This window comes from Drosophila obscura, unplaced genomic scaffold, assembly GCF_018151105.1.
Source record: "Drosophila obscura isolate BZ-5 IFL unplaced genomic scaffold, ASM1815110v1 contig_73, whole genome shotgun sequence".
NCBI lineage: Eukaryota > Metazoa > Arthropoda > Insecta > Diptera > Drosophilidae > Drosophila > Drosophila obscura.
In genome coordinates this window covers 1,312,650-1,328,814 of record NW_024542865.1, presented here as the reverse complement: position 1 = coordinate 1,328,814, position 16,165 = coordinate 1,312,650, and the positions used below count along the sequence as shown (strand labels likewise).

The following is a 16,165-nucleotide window of genomic DNA, read 5'->3' as shown; positions in this document are numbered from 1 at the left end:
CCCATTGGGGCAAATGCCTCTGACGCAGCCGGTTCCAACAGAACAGAACAGTAACACGCCAATATAAAACCATATAACATCCGTACAAAATCCAATTTCGTTTTTGTTGTTGTTTATTTTTGTTTCGGCTATTTTCGGAGTGAAGTGGAGACAACGGTAACGTAACGGATTCGGAATCGGATTCGGAGGCATGTATCTAAATCGGTTTAAGAACGTATTCCCCCACCCCACGCAGCGCATCACAACAATAAACAAAAAACGAACGTCATATAATTAAATAGGAATAGAAATTACCAAACAATACTCATCCCCCCACCTGTAGTAGAGTAGGAGGCGCCTCCCTCGCATTTTTATCTATCAATTTCTGTAGATTTATTGGTATTATGCAGTTAATAATCGTAGTTAGATGAGTGATATACAAGTATAAATTGTATCCGTCAACAAGCTCCAATAAGAGATATAATCTAATGAGAGATTACACAGCAGCATCAGCAGCAGCAGGCAGGAAACAATTGAAAACCATCTGGGAATTTGCGTCGGATCTGATGGGAACCTTGAGTGGGATATACTTATGATACTTATACCCATATTTCTAAGCGGACAGACAGACAGCAATGATGGATGTACGATTACTATAAGGAATGCAATATGGAATTTAAGAGTGCGAATTTTAAGTGATATTAAGTAATATTCCTGCCCCCATGATTGGAAAGGGCTGTGGGATAGAAGTGTCTAGGAATATATTCACAAATAATTATGCAACAAATTGATATGTCTACGGATAAGTATGTCTGTGTGTGCTAACGGACTTTTCCATTAGCAACGCTTCTTTCCCAACTTCTGAGTAAGTGTTACACCATACGGGTAGGGGGGCGGGCGCGCGCCTGCATCTCCTCCATTAGCGCACTTAGTAGATTGCATTCAATATTGTTTGATTTGTATGACAACAATTGTTGTTTATCGACAAGTGTCCGTTTTCGAGCAAGTTTAAGGGCCGCACCGATCCGCATCCCACACAGCAAAAAAACAAAAGTGTCGTTTTTTTTTGTTTCTTTTCTTCCAATCGCTAAAACGCAAATTCATTTGGCACCAACAACAAACAGCAGCAAACAAACACGAAACGAAACAAAACGAAGCGAAAATCTCTATCGAAAAAATGAAAAGTAATTTCTTGAGGCGAAAGTATAAAAGTTATAAACAATAATTCGTTATCTGGGCAATACCATCGTACAGATACAGAAACCCCAAACTCCACTCACCCCCTACCTACGGGTGCCATGAAATTAACTGAGAGATTGTTTTCATTTCTCTGTCTGGGGGCACTGATTGCCTATTGACCACACGCCCAGCGCCTGCCCTGTCCAACCCCCCAAAAAAAAACCCGTACTTGGAGATCCTAGATAAAGCTACCATATGGGTATATTTATAGCCATTTGTTTGCCCTCTACGTTTATGTTTATGTCACGATAGTGAATGAATCTTTGGAAGCCAGAGCCAGCAGAGAACGAGTGCGGATCGATCCGCTAAGAGAGAGCTTTCACTGTACGAATACGAGTACGCGTGTACTACGCGCCACGCACCGGAGATGAGTCGACAGAATGTGAACGAGTTGGAAAGTCCCGTCATGGGGACTCATATGCCATGGCGGCCCCAACTATGACTATTTCTTCTGAGAGATTTTTTTTGCTGAAGATTTTGACATGTGTGTAACAATATGGGCATGGCTATGGCTATGGCATTGTAACACAGAAACCCTCTCCCACCCAATCAATTGAGTTTTGAAGAGGACACTCCACTCCACACCACTCCACTCCACAGCACAGCACAGCACAGCACACCAGCACTCCCACTCTGATAACAAATTGGAACTGTTGTCTGATCAATTAAGCACTGGAAATTGAAGCAGAAAAGTCCCGTCACGTCCCTTATCTAACCAATGGACTAATTCCATGCCCAGAGAAGTTATATTCCGTTCTCAAGTTACTCCAACCCCAACCCCAACCCCTCCCAAGTGTGATGATTCATGCACACAGCGGATATCCAGAGCCCTGCTGCTAAACTATGAGTCTATGTGTGGGATGTGGTGGGGTGGTGTGGGGATGCAAGTACCGGGACGGGACAAATTTGAAGTAAGAAACAAAACAGTTTATTGCAAAACCCATCTGCGTCATTACGAAAACACTTGTTCCACACACACACACACACACACACACACTCTGCGCCCGCCCGCCCACTAATTGAAGGGAGGCGTGCGAATACATACAGACACAGAGCATATAGAAAGGTGTACATACATATGTATGTATGTAGATATGCATGTACCAGTGTATGTCATGTCTGTTTCATGTCATGGCGCCTTGTACCGCAAATTCTTTTCCTATGTATCGATTTCGTCATTTGTGTTTTTTGTATAATTTTGCTTATCAGTTATCGATCGATGCATGTACATACAAGCAATTCTCGAGAGGGACACCACACACACACACACACACACACACCACAGTTACACCTGACACCTTTAGAGCCTTGATCTGTAAGGGGCTGGAGCGGGGGTTCGGGTGCGGCATTGAGTGCCTCGCATCACTTTCATTTGGCGGCACAGCGTCTACAATTTCAATTACATTTGAATTTCGATTTAAGATCGTTTTTTTGTTATGTCTGGGTTCGGGGATCGGATCGGGCATCGCGGATCGTACGGCGATCGGCTTTGATCTGCTTCTACTGCTTGTTGCTGCTTTCTGCTGCTTGCTGATGCTTGCTGATGCTTTGAGCGAAGTCAGCGTTGACGCTGACGCTGCGCAGCCGTCGTTTTGGCGCAATCGAAAGTTACGTTACGTTTGAGTTTTGGTTTGGAGCTTTATGTAGACCCGCGCCGCATTAGTCGTACGCTGAGTGTCGGCGGCGTTAGTTCACAGTTATAATTTGACTCTCGAAAATAGTCACCACAGGATAAGACCCAAGACCCATACTCCACAACTGCTTTAAACTGCTTGTAAGTCAATTCCTGATCTACCCTGATCTTCCCTGATCTGAACTGAAGTTGGTTCAGTGAAAGTTTCTCCCCCCCTCCCGTTTCTTGTGACTGGAATCCCACATTTGAAGCTGAGCTGAAATTTCGCTCTCAAAGTTTCCATTTGAACAAATTATCATGGATAATCAATTGATTAGTATGTATTTGATGTCCGTTCAAACCAGAAATTATTCTTCGATGCTACTCTTCCACGTTCCGCCCAATCCACTGAGTTGAACTCATTTTGATTCGATGGATTTGATGATTTGGTGCATTGAAACGGTAATGAAAAACAAATGAAAATGAGTGAAATATGGATAATGATCGTGTGCCGCTGGCATGACAATCCAAATCCCGAAAACTGTTCTGTTCCCACCTCTATCCAGAATTTATTTATAAGCCTTAATTTGTGCAATTAAATTGCAAATTGTTGCCACCGCAAATGATTAAATTAATTAAATTATTAATAGCGCGGGGCAGGCACAGACACAGGCAAACAACACAACACAACTGAACAGAACAGAACAGAACAGAAAGATGATTATTACGAGTATATGTGCATATATCATATGTCAAATACTATATCGTAATACTCCACGTAATATTATATACTTTATACACAAAACTATAACTAACTGAAATGATCTGAACTGAGAGCTCGTGCCCGCATTTCTCCAGTAATTTTGTACATGCAACATGCGACGGACTCCCCGCCCCGCACCCACCGCGAGGGTACTGGCCCACTGAAAACCGGTCCCAATGCAAAGCAGCCCAAAAAAAAAAAGAGAAGACGCTCTGCTGTGAACGCGAGTGTGATGGGGTGGGAACTTAAAATTCCAAACATGAATGACCCTCGCCTCCCTCGCCTAGCTGGGTCCAGCCCTCTGCCGAATTCCGCTGTTTAGGAGACATTCAATGATACTCTAAAGGTGTTTTATGTGTTTGGTCGTTCAATTCAAGTGTCTTGTAGCTTGTAGCCTGTCACGTGCCCGAAATTTTCGGGGCTGGGGCTACGTCTAATTGCCAAACGTGACAGACCGACGACAATCCCTGGGCAGATAAAATTCCAAAACTTCAATTTAAAGAGATAGCTCCCCGTCGCAATTATCTGCAGCGTCTGCTCTGTGCCTGTTGAATGGCCTGTAAACAATCAAAATATAATTAATTATGGCCAAATAAATCACTGACATCTGAATCAGCAGCAGTGGCAGAGGCAGAGGCAGCTAAAGCTAATGCTTTGCCCTCTGCTGGCTGATAAGAGACGAGTCGCTGCTACTGCTTCTGCTGCTGCTGCTGGCGGTGATGGCTCTTGAATCAATTAATTAGCACGAGAGGAGAAGCTGAGCGGTTGTACCACTACCAGTAGCTGCTTGAGCGTAAGAGGCAGGCAGCAATGGCAGCCGCAGCGGCCAAGTGGATTGGCCAACAATTGGATGAAGTCGAGCGTGGGGTTGCGGTTGCGTCGTTGCTGCAACTGGGCCAATATTTTGATGGAAATGAATGCATTTGAACAGATGTTTCATGGCCTTTTTCTCTCTATTTTATTTCCATTTGCAGTTGCACACCCCCCCACCCCCACCCCACAGACAGAGAGAGAGACAGAGACAGGCGCAGACACCGAAATGGACATGAGAATGGAGCTGGAGAGCTTTGTGCAGTCGTCGCCAAACACCAAGCGGTTCGTTGTCGAGGATTCGAGTAAGTATAGAAGCAGACAGGGATGGCGGGGGGAGGTTGCCTCCCTCTTCCGGCTTAGAAAGTGCGGAAGTGCGTTGCCTCCGGCACTGGCGGTTGGCGTGGGCTGCAAGGTAATAAAACACACACGAAACCTGATGTCTGCTGCCCGGCTATACACGCATTCTGATAATTCGATTCGAGATCATTCGGATCAGCGTCAAGTTGAAGTTCAACGGCAGTCGCCGGTGCCGGACTGGAGGCGACCCTGAGACGCGTTAATACGCATTGCAAAATTGGAGCAACAAATCACTCTCCACCTTCCGCTCCCCTCTCATTTACACGCTCCCACTTACACGCTCTCTTTGTGCAGTCACTAAGGTCACGTCGGATGGAGAGCCGCATGGCATGATGACCATGGTGGCGGGTCTGTCCGGGCTATTGGCAGCCATTATCATTCTGGCCGTGCTCGCCTCCATGGTGGCCTGTCGCAAGCAGAAAAGGTAAGTGCTTCCTACAGCAGACGGGCAAACAGAATTCTATACCCCCCTCCCCTCTTTCCACCTCTTGCAGCTCCGCCAGGAATAGCAGAAAAGAGAACGGAAGCAGGAGGCAGAGCAAGAAATCGATGAATGTGGCCATGACCATTGTCGAGGAGCAGCCGCAGCTGGCGGGCAACCTAAATGCAGCCTTCGCCGAGAGCACACTGACCCTCCATGGCCAGGAAAAGGACAAGGACAAGGAGGACAGTCAGTGGACAGACAACACGCCCACGTCCGTTGTGGTGGAGCGGTATTAAATGGAGCAGCGGCGGCGGCGGCTGCATCTGGATGGACGGACGTGTGACGTGACGAAGTGATGTTATGTGAACGCTTGAGACTGAGGCGGCGGTGGCGCCGCCACATAGATTTATGCATACCATTTAATAATATTATTTTTTTTCTAGTGGTTTGTTTAAATATATAACCATAATTTAAATTCTTGTTCTAAAAATTGCGCCTTTTTCTGCGGTCTGTCGATCTGGTTCGCTCATATTTGAACTATTTGAACTATTTGGAGTTCCGCAGCATTGACAAGAAATGAGCAACATTCGGATACCCTTTGGGATAAGGATATTCTAGAATTGAGGAAATGTTTGAAATCTCAGGCTCCTAGCCAATCCTAAACAAAATTTATTGAGAAATTGGATAAAATTTTGTTGGGCTGAGAGGGCCAACTATCTAGTAATATTAAACTGAATATCAAAATTGACGAATTTCATATCACAAAATATCGTGATATGGCACCCCGCTTCAACTACGAATTGCACGAGTCTGGCAGCGCCACAAAACGACGTCACATTCGTTTTATGTTGTTTTTGTTTGAACCTTTTTATGTAAACAATGCAATAAAAAGGACTTTTGAAAACTTGCCAATCCTGAACAAAATTTGTGTATCTATCGGATAAAATTATTGGTTTATGGCTGAGAGGGCCAACTAGCTAATAATATTAAACGGAATATCAAAATCGAGGAATATCAACGTCGAATGTTTTGAAAAAACAATCGATACTATCGTGATAGTATCGGGCTGAAATAATTATTAAAAAACCATTGAAACCTTTTAGGAACTTGTCCAACTTGTAAAAATTAGATGCCACCTGTCGATTCGTTTGCAAATGTGTCTTCGTATTTTATAGCAACCGATTCAAACATATCAAAAGCGCAACGACTGTAGCTCGATACTATCATGATAGTCGCAAAACCATCGATAGTAGCGGCTAGCAGCAAAACATCGATACTATCGATAGTGCCCTCGATGGTTTGACACCTCTAGTGCAAATATACGGAACAACAACATTACGAAAATTGTTTGTGCGCGTGTGTGTGTTAGAGAGAAAGAGAGAGAGGGGATTTAAGCAAAAGGTGTGCGAGACAACGCGGCGTTGCTCGAAAACACTTTAATCGCGGAATTGCGTCGAAACGGGAACATTACGAAAATGATGTAAAAGAAAACTCTCAAGTAGTAGCCAGCCCCGAAAGCACTTTACATATATGTTGTTGTGTGTGTGTGTGCGCGCGTGAATGTGTGAGTGTTGTGCTGTGTTGGTGTGTGGAAATTAACGTAGTGTGAAGTAGTGGAAGAAAAGCGACAACCAACAACAACAACAATAAAAGCGACAAGCGACAATTGCAATCCAAGGCAAACAACAAGCAACAGCAGCAGCAACAGCAGCAGCGCATCGAAGGCCACACAGTCCCGTAGCCGGAGGACAAACAGGAACCCCACTGCTTGCCTCGAATCGTAAGTCTAAGTCCGCCCCCCTGTGCCCGCCCTGCCGCTTGTGACTGCTGCAGCGGCTAGCATTCTTATAAAAACAACACAACGCATCGGCAAATCAACACAAACAAAAAGCCCAAAAAAAGTATAAAAAAAAACACAAAAAGTGTTTTTTTGTGCCCCGCCATTGAATACCGCCAGCGGAAGCGGAGGAAGTTGAATCATCGTGCGGAACTTGTTTCTCCCAACAAATACACCCTGTACTGACAGCAGGCAATGGGGTATATTATATGTTCGTTTGTGTACGGCATGATCCAAGACCTCTACGTCCCATCTGTCCGTTCCCTACATGGCATTCAGATTCGGGTCTGGAATACCAATTAGATCGCTTTGGTGGGAGCAGGGGGTATTCTATGCTCGGTACATGCGGAAGAATAGTTTTATGTTGCATTGTTCATTGTTGTTGGGGTACCAATAAAACAAATAGAAATATTGCGCCTATAGAAACGCCAGACACAAAGTCCAATCCATTGCCCCCAACTAAATTAGGATTCCATCACATCTACATGCAGTACGTGTGTGCGTGTGTGTGTTTGTGTGTTTACATATATATACTTTTAATTCGAATTCAAGTTTATCAGCGTACCAGAAACTGTATATGTATGTTTGTACGTTAACAATGTAAACAAAGAATTTGCGCCATGCGAGACGATGGGGTGGCGGTGGCGATGGCGGCACTGGCATGTGGCGTCGACTGGCGGCTGGCGATATCGTTGGCATTTCCACCTAAGGAAAACATTTTTGCACATTTTAAATGTGTTCTTGAGTCACATTTCTCTGGAAGAAAACAGTCTCTGTTCACTGTTCTCAGCTTATTTTGTAAATTAAGTGGAATGCTCGCAGCTGGCCAGAGCAGGGCAGGGGATCGGTTCAGTTGCATTTCTTCCGTCAGAAACCGCGGCTTTGGGCAGTTGTTTGCTTTAACTCCATTCGAGATCGCGCAGATAGCAACTAAAGTTAATTATTAATCGTATTCGAACAGAGCCTTTGGCACTGTATCTCTCTGGTTATTTTTCGTTATCTTATCTGCTATCCATATTATTCGTTCGAGACGCATTAACCCACCCGACTTTGGGTCTTGTCTTTGCTTTGGCAGTTTGTGGCAGCAGCGGCGGCCATTGCCTGTACTCTGCTCTGCTGTGCTGTGCTTGTGCTTGTGCTGTGTAGACGACGACTATGGAGGAGAAACGCATTGCCGATTACTTTGTGGTGGCCGGAATGCCAGAGCAGCCCCAGCTGCTGCAGGAGAACATATTCAACGATTCGGGACGACTGAGGGCGGCCAGCACCATTGAGCCCATCACAGACATTGGCGTCTTCTTTCCGCTACTGGGCGAGGAGGTGCCCGAGGGCTATGAGCTGCTCGAACAGACGCCCACCGGCCTGCCGGCGAACCTCAATCATGGCTCTGTTCGCACCACAGAGTGTTATATATACTTTCGGCGTGGCAAGGATCGCCCACCACTGGTTGACATAGGTGGGTAAACCCCTACCCCTACCCCTTTCCCCTTTTCCACGCAGAGATAACACTTCTCATTCTGTCTCTCCCTTAGGTGTCCTCTACGATGGCCATGAACGTATCATGTCGGATGCCGAGATTGTGGCCGAGACACCGGGCGGTCGTGTGGCTAATGTGAACAACTCTTCGGCCAAGACCTTCCTCACGTATCGTCGGGCACGCGGCGACATGCCCTGCAACGAGCTGGTGGTCACCGAACTCTGCGTCATCGTCCAGAGCAAGGGAGAGCGGGCGCCGCACGCCTTCTGCCTGATCTACAAGACCCTGAACAAGGGCTACGTGGGCAGCGACGTCTATCTGTGCTATAAGAAGTCCATGTACCGCCCGAAGCACATCAGCTACAAGCCGGAGATCCTGCTGCGCTATCCCACAGTCGATCACAACGATTTCCCCCTCAATTTGTGCCCCAGCGTGCCGCTCTTCTGCCTGCCCATGGGCGCCTCCCTCGAGGCCTGGCCCCATGTGAATGGCTCCGAGAAGCGCAAGCCCATCAGCCCGGTCTTCAGCACATTCGTGCTGACCGTCAGCGATGGCACCTACAAGGTCTATGGCTCGGCCCTCACCTTCTACGAGGATTACGAGTGAGTTCTCAAAGCGGATTTCGTTTCGAACTTTGTTTGATGCTGTTTCGGTTTCGGATTCGGTTTCTGTTTCTTTTCTGTGTTCTAGTGAGTCCCAACTGTCCGCAGAGCAGCGGGAACAGCTCGGATGGGATGAGGAAAATGGTGCACAGCATTCGCTGCACATGATCAAGGCGATCTGCCTGCTGTCGCACCATCCCTTTGGCGACACCTTTGACAAATGGCTCAAGTATCTGCATGTAAGTGGAATCTTTTGCAATTCTTTTGCTCAGTAATGGAATTTATTTCCCCTTTTGCAGCGCATGGTTTTGTATGGCGTCAATATACCCATACCCGTGGAGCGCTATATAACCCAGCTGCTGGACGAGGTGCCCTTTCCGGCACCGAGCATACATCTGCAGCTGTCCAGCGAGTCGAATGATCGGATATTGCTCACCCAGCCGGAGGATTCGCCACTGCCGCGCAGTGGCGCTGGCTTTCACATGCTGCTGCAGAATCTGGGCACCGACAACTGTCTGCATGTGCTGCTGCTGGCCCTCACCGAGCAGAAGATACTCATACATTCGCTCAGACCGGCCACACTGACGGCTGTGGCCGAGGCCATCGTTTCGCTGCTCTTTCCCTTCAAGTGGCAGTGCCCCTACATACCGCTGTGTCCCCTTGGGCTGGCCGAAGTGCTGCATGCCCCGCTGCCGTATCTGATTGGTGTCGACTCGCGTTTCTTTGACCTCTACGAGCCGCCCACGGATGTCACCTGCATTGACTTGGACACCAATAATATCAGCGTACGCATGAGATCTCTTCTGACACCTATTTGGACTCGCAACTAAATTTTTTTTATGCACTTTGCAGTTGTGCGAATCACAGCGACATTTGTCGCCGAAACTGCTGCCGAAGCGTGCCGCTCGACTGCTCCGCCAGACGCTCACCGAACTGGAGAATGCCAAGCCCATCAGCTATGACTCGACGAACAGCCTGGACCGTGACATACGCAAGCGGAAGCGGGAACTGGTGCTGGAGCAGCGCATTCAGGAGGCATTTCTGTTGTTCATGGCCTCGATATTGCGCGGCTATCGCGACTATTTGGTGCCCATATCGAAGGCCCCATCGGTGGGGGCCACCGATCCAAGTGCCTTATTCCAGCTAAAGGCATTTCTGCGTTCACGCGATAAGGTAAATATTAGCTAGGCGGTGGGGGCGGGAAAGAAATGAATAATCCTGACTCTGAATCTCTCTTTCTGTCTGTGTGTAGTCGCACCAGAAATTCTTTGAGCTGATGATGAAAACGCAAATGTTTATACGCTTCATTGAGGAGCGTTCGTTTGTGTCCGATGGGGACCATGGCCTGAGCTTCTTCGACGAGTGCGCCGAGAAGGTGGGCACCTACGATGAGACGCCCGCCCAGCTGCATTTGGTGGACTGGGACACGGGCCAGAGCAGCGAGCGGACCAAGTACATATTCCCGCCAGACAGCGTGACCCCGGCATCAGCAGCAGGAGCAACCGCGTCCATCAATGGGGCGGGTGCCTACACCTACACCTACAAGAACTTTACGCTGCAGCCAGAGCTGCTGCAGACGAGCAGAAAGACGGCCATGTCCAAGTTCCTGCAGCTGCAGCTGAACGCCTCGCTGTCGCCGGGCTCCCCGATTGCGCGCCGCACGAAGCACGAGGTGAAGCTGTCCCAGAAGATGGCCAGCCGGTGTCAGCAGCATCCGGAGGCGTGGTCCAAGTACCTGCTGGCCACCTGCTACTCGCTGTACTTCCTCATCCTGCCCTCGATGGTGATCGATCCGCGGCACGCCGGCAAGGAGCACGACATCTTGCGCGCCGCCTACGATGTGCTGGTGCGGGCCAGCAAGCTGAAGATCACCTGCGATGAGTTCTGCTACCGCATCATGATGCAGCTGTGCGGCATCCACAATCTTCCCGTGTTGGCCGTCCGCCTGCACTATCTGATGAAGCGGTCGGGCGTCCAGCCCAATGCCCTCACCTACGGCTTCTACAATCGCTGCGTCCTGGAGTCCACGTGGCCCAGCGACAGCACCACCCTCAGCCAGATACGCTGGAATCGCATCAAGAACGTGGTCCTGGGCGCCGCCCAGTTCCGACGCGCGGGCAAGCGACGTGCCGCCTCCAAGGTGTGCAAGTCCCTGAGCAGCTCGCACGACCACAATCTGAGCACCCTGGAGACGGTCGACGGGCAGTCGCGCACCAGCCTGGCCTCCTCCTCGGGCGACACGCACGGCGGCCTCCTCGACTTTGCCGCCTTCGATCGGCTGAGGAATAAACTGGGCAGCATTGTGCGCCAGACGGTGGCAGGCGGAGCCAGCGAGTCCCTGCCCACCGAGGATGTGGTCAACAGTGCCGCCGGACTACTTATCACGGCCGGGGAGCCGAGTGCACCGCACACGCCCGCCTATGCCGGCGACACCGAGATCCTGGCCAAGGCATTGCAGCAGCCGCCGCCGCCAGCGCGCAAGCAGATCATGCAAATCGGTGGCGGCGACGACGACGACGACGACGATGATGAAGAGGAGGACGATGAGTATGCAGCCGCCTCACCAATCACACCGCAAAAGCTAGCCGAGTCGGTGGTCGATGATCTGCACTACACTGGCGGTGACTACGAGGCCGATGAGGAGGAGGACGACGACGACGACGACGACGACGATGATGATGAGTGTGTGTCGGGTGCCCAGAAGGCGCACCAGCGTGTGCAGAGTCCCACCAAGTGAGTGCGAGTGGATTGCCAGTGAAATCCCTTGATTTATTTGTCGTTTTGTTCCACCCACAGAATATCTCCGCGCACGCCAGTGACTCAGAACGATCCGCTGGGTGCCCTCAACGAGGAGGACTCCTCCACGAGCACGCCCACACAGCAGAAACAGGAAGGGCTGGCCCAGGAGCAGGAGCAGGAGCAGCAGACGCAATCGCAGACAGATGGCAACATTTACAGCGACAAGCCGATCCTGTTCAGGGGACAGCGCAGTGCCACCTTCGATGAGTCGACGCAGATCGGCAAGAGCATGCACCGGTCGGAGACGATGCCGGTGGCTAGCAGTGGTGTGACCCACAGCCTGGCCAATATCGGATCATCGCTGAAGTTTACATTCGGGTAAAACCAATCATCGGGGATGTTCTCCTGCCTCTCTCGCCCCCTTTCGCCTCTACCCATCTCTTTTTCTCCCTCTATTGTATTCTTCTTTGAAATTGTTGTGATCCACATTGTTCATCTCAAATACCACGATCCACATGCATTCCACCCACCTACACCACAAAAACAAAACAAAAACGTCGCAATTTTCGATTATTTCTTTGATTTATCTCTATCTCCGTTTGGCTCACACTCACTCACTCTCACTCTATCCCTCTATCTCTTTCTGTGCCATATATTCCTTTGATTTTGTTTTTGATTTATTTAAATTTTACTTATCTATATCGATATACATCGTAGACGTTATTCACCCGCACGATTGTCCCTTAAGAAAGACTTAAAATTGCCCGCCAATATAATAGAAAATATCTCGAGCATAAGGTAAGTGCAGATATCCGTTTGATTGATTGTCCCATCAATAGATGTTACGACATATTTTATACACAAAGAAATTTAAAAAAAAACACACACACAATGCAAAAGAAATGTATGCATACATGTGTGCGTGTGTGTGTGGGCTGTACTCCACAAAGCTTCACTTGGAATCCACTTGGGAGTACATAGTTGCTCCTAATTTTAAGTTTCATGTATTGCATGTGGATTTTACCTGTAAATATAATTGAAACATATGTTTTCAGTTGCATTCCACATGTTTCCACTTGCAATGGAATCTGAATTGTAATTTCTTGATTTATTAGCAATTTCTTTCACTTTCAAAGCAAAACGAAATATTATTAAATTGAAATAGTTAATTCTTTCGTGGATTTCAGCCATAATGCACACACACACACACACACACAGAAAAATACACACACATTAGCTAATGTTTTTGGTTTTAGTGTGGCAAACTCTCAATAGTTTTGGTATTCGTATTTGCATTCGCATTTGGTTTTGGTTCTGGTTCTGGTTATGGTTACAAAATAATGGTTTATGGTCCCCTGTGAAACAAAAACCCTCTTTGGTGGCGGGCAATTCAAGGTTTGATAAAAGCCACATACACACACACAGACACACACCTAACACCTACACTCACACTTAATAGCATCCACAATTATATATGTATATTAATATGCCTATGTACATAAATCAACCGACATCCAGCCGCAGCACCACCGCACTACCATAACAGCCGCCTGCAGCGGCTAATCGCGAGTGGAACCCATCCGTAACCGCATGGGATCCACAGCAGCAGATCAGCCTGCTGCAGGCAGCAGCAAAATGACTTTTTCCGTTGTATCTGTTTTCTGTTTTATCTGCATCTGCTAATCAAATATATATAAATATATATATGTACATATAAAAATAAAAATATAATAATAAAAATATTCCCATATTTGTATATCTGCGCCCACACCACAGTCCCAGTCTGACGGGAAGGAAGTCCAACGAATTGATCCAGGGATCCCTGAGCAGCATCAAGTATGCGGCCAGCTCGCTGACCAAGAAGTTTGACGAAATCAAGGGCGCCATATCGGCCAATTCAACGCCAACGAAAACGAACAATGGCCATCAACATGCCCTGCCCCATCATCCGCACCACCACCACCACCACCATCAGCATCATCATCATCATAGTGCGCACCAGCAGCACCAGCAGGAGCAGGAGGAGCACGATGCTTCCGGCAGTGCGGGCCTCGAGGAGGGAAAACTGAGGCGCGTCTCCAGCGACCTGGATCCCTGGGGCAGGCTAAGCGAGTCGCGCAAATCCAGCTACAACAATCTGGTGCCCCTGGGCGAGAACAGCCCCAGCGGTGCCCTGCACATGCACGCGTTTCCGGCCCTGCCCGACAACCTGTACAGTCCCATGACAGAGGTTAGTGCTGGCTCCGTTGCTTGCTTGCTTCTGTATCCTACGAATGATACGCTAAGCCTCGTTTCCCCTCTTTCTGCAGGGCTCCATGGAGCGTGACTGCGATGTGCTCATCCAGTTGACGACCTGCTCGCAGTGCCACAACTGCTCGGTGCTGGTCTACGACGAGGAGATCATGAGCGGCTGGACGGCAGAGGATTCCAATTTGAATACCACCTGCCATGCCTGCAACAAGCTCACCGTTCCCTTCCTCAGCGTGCAGATAGCCCGCACGGAGGAGGGGGAGTCCAGCGAACAGCAGGCGAACGGCAACAGCAGCGCATGCGATGGCAATGGCAGCCTAAAGACCAGCCTAACAGTGCCGTATCTGAATCCGTTGGTGCTGCGCAAGGAGCTGGAGAATATACTCACGCAGGAGGGAGACATGGCGCTGATCAAGCCCGAGTTTGTCGACGAGCATCCCATCATCTATTGGAATCTGCTCTGGCTAATGGAGCGCATCGAAAGCAAGACCCATCTGCCAGAGCTGAGTCTGCCCGTGCCGGTAAGTGCTAGTCGCCAGCCTCCTCCAGAGAAAGGGGGAGGCAGAGAGAGAACTCTGTTTCAATCGGTTTTTGTGTGTGTTCTGTTTCTGTTTATGTTTGGCAGAACGACAAGGAGCACTTGGATCCGCTCAGCAAGGTGAAGACGGTGCACATCCAGTGCTTGTGGGACAATCTCAATCTGCACAGCGAGACCAGTGGCCCGCCCATGTATATACTGTACAGGGAGACGCCGACCACGAGTCCCCTGATCAAGGCGCTGCTTACCGATCAGGCGCAGCTTAACAAGAAGTATGTCCATCCCATCCCATCCCATCCCACTCAGCCACAGAGCCACGTCATTTAAGCCTGTACTCCCCTTGTCCATTTCAGTGTCATTCAGCAAATCATTTCGGCCATTCGATGCAATGATCTGGCCACGCCCCTCAAGCGACTGGCCAACGAGCGGCACAAGCTGAAGAGCAATGGTGTGGAGCGTTCGCATTCCTTCTATCGGGACATACTCTTTCTGGCCCTCACGGTCATCGGTCGCTCGAATGTCGATTTGGCCACATTCCATCGCGAGTACGCGTCCGTTTTCGATAAGCTGACGGAGCGCGAATGCAATATGTATTACCGCAATCAGGACTTGCCGCCCTCGGCCTCAACGATCTTCTGTCGGGCGTACTTTCGACCCTTGCTGCTGCCCTGACGCACTCGGGATGGCGGCTATACTGCCTCCGATCCCGATCCAGATCCAGATCCAGATTCTGAGCCCGATTCCGGCTCCGATCTGAGCGATGAGAGAACGGACGAAGATCGAGACGGAGATGCAGATGCAGATGCTGACGAAGAGGACGGCAATGGAGATACAGATGAGGAGACCTAAAAGGATAAGACGACCAAAAACAGAAAAAAGAAAGAAAACAATTTGAATGAAGAGTAACTTTGACAAGAAGAAAACGCTTATCATGCAGACAGACACACGACACAAACACTGACACACATAGACAAACACACACACAGACACTCCTTCCTTTACTGACAAATATTTGAACATAATTATTGAGTACTTAACTTGAAATTTTCGTTGCACTTTGAACGATGGCAGCAGCAGCGGCAGCAGCGGCGGTGTTTGTGTCTGTGTGCTCCATCCCCAAATCGACTGGTTTCTGTGACAATATACACACACACACACACTACACTCATATACAGTGCGTTTCAAGCCCTTAGATGCTAAATGCTAAATGCCTAAATGCTTTTTTTTTAATACTTTTTTTTTTGTTGTTGTAATTTAAGCTGAAAACTTACGTTTTATTTGTCCTGAAGCAACTGTTGCTTGTAGTGTTTCTGGTATTTGAATGGGATCTCCACGAAGTAGCAAAACATTTTCAATTTTCTTCAATCTCCAAACACGAGCATCGAAATGCGATGCATTAATAATTCATTTGTAATTCACTAAAACACTTGCAAACATTAAGTTCTTGGCTAGAGGATATAAGTTCCATAAACTGCCTTCGATTACCATCCCGACAGCATCTCCCATCTCCCATCAGTAATTGTAATTACAGCGAT

General features: G+C 48.4%; 2 protein-coding genes across 4 annotated transcripts; both read left to right on the top strand.

Annotated features, from left to right (window-relative positions):
* The first annotated feature begins 30 nt into the window (after positions 1-30).
* LOC111065047 lies at positions 31-5,654 on the top strand. 2 transcript variants are annotated; one of them, XM_022353007.2, is made up of 4 exons: positions 31-188; positions 4,568-4,708; positions 5,058-5,187; positions 5,258-5,654. In XM_022353007.2, exons 2-4 carry the CDS (start codon positions 4,633-4,635, stop codon positions 5,481-5,483), a joined length of 432 nt encoding a protein of 143 aa, XP_022208699.2. In that variant the 5' UTR covers positions 31-188; positions 4,568-4,632; the 3' UTR covers positions 5,484-5,654. The 2 variants fall into 2 exon arrangements, with proteins under 2 accessions (XP_022208699.2, XP_022208698.2); XM_022353006.2 differs by lacking the exon at positions 31-188 and adding an exon at positions 2,880-2,992.
* Positions 5,655-6,498: 844 nt separating this feature from the next.
* LOC111064947 (DENN domain-containing protein Crag) lies at positions 6,499-15,543 on the top strand. 2 transcript variants are annotated; one of them, XM_022352820.2, is made up of 13 exons: positions 6,499-6,967; positions 8,100-8,480; positions 8,557-9,103; positions 9,192-9,342; positions 9,403-9,888; positions 9,956-10,276; positions 10,356-11,836; positions 11,900-12,220; positions 12,560-12,640; positions 13,619-14,072; positions 14,152-14,613; positions 14,718-14,902; positions 14,984-15,543. In XM_022352820.2, exons 2-13 carry the CDS (start codon positions 8,180-8,182, stop codon positions 15,300-15,302), a joined length of 5,109 nt encoding a protein of 1,702 aa, XP_022208512.2. In that variant the 5' UTR covers positions 6,499-6,967; positions 8,100-8,179; the 3' UTR covers positions 15,303-15,543. The 2 variants fall into 2 exon arrangements, with proteins under 2 accessions (XP_022208512.2, XP_022208513.2); XM_022352821.2 differs by lacking the exon at positions 12,560-12,640.
* Positions 15,544-16,165: the final 622 nt, after the last annotated feature.

Excerpts from the sequence above, each read along its gene's own strand:
- LOC111065047 (XM_022353007.2), top strand. The coding sequence starts at position 4,633 with ATGGACATGAGAATGGAGCTGGAGAGCTTTGTGCAGTCGTCGCCAAAC. Across the intron at positions 4,709-5,057 it reads GTTCGTTGTCGAGGATTCGA|TCACTAAGGTCACGTCGGAT; the intron begins GTAAGTATAGAA and ends CTCTTTGTGCAG. Across the intron at positions 5,188-5,257 it reads GCCTGTCGCAAGCAGAAAAG|CTCCGCCAGGAATAGCAGAA; the intron begins GTAAGTGCTTCC and ends CACCTCTTGCAG.
- LOC111064947 (XM_022352820.2), top strand. The coding sequence starts at position 8,180 with ATGGAGGAGAAACGCATTGCCGATTACTTTGTGGTGGCCGGAATGCCA. Across the intron at positions 9,104-9,191 it reads ACCTTCTACGAGGATTACGA|TGAGTCCCAACTGTCCGCAG; the intron begins GTGAGTTCTCAA and ends TCTGTGTTCTAG. Across the intron at positions 14,614-14,717 it reads AGCTGAGTCTGCCCGTGCCG|AACGACAAGGAGCACTTGGA; the intron begins GTAAGTGCTAGT and ends TATGTTTGGCAG.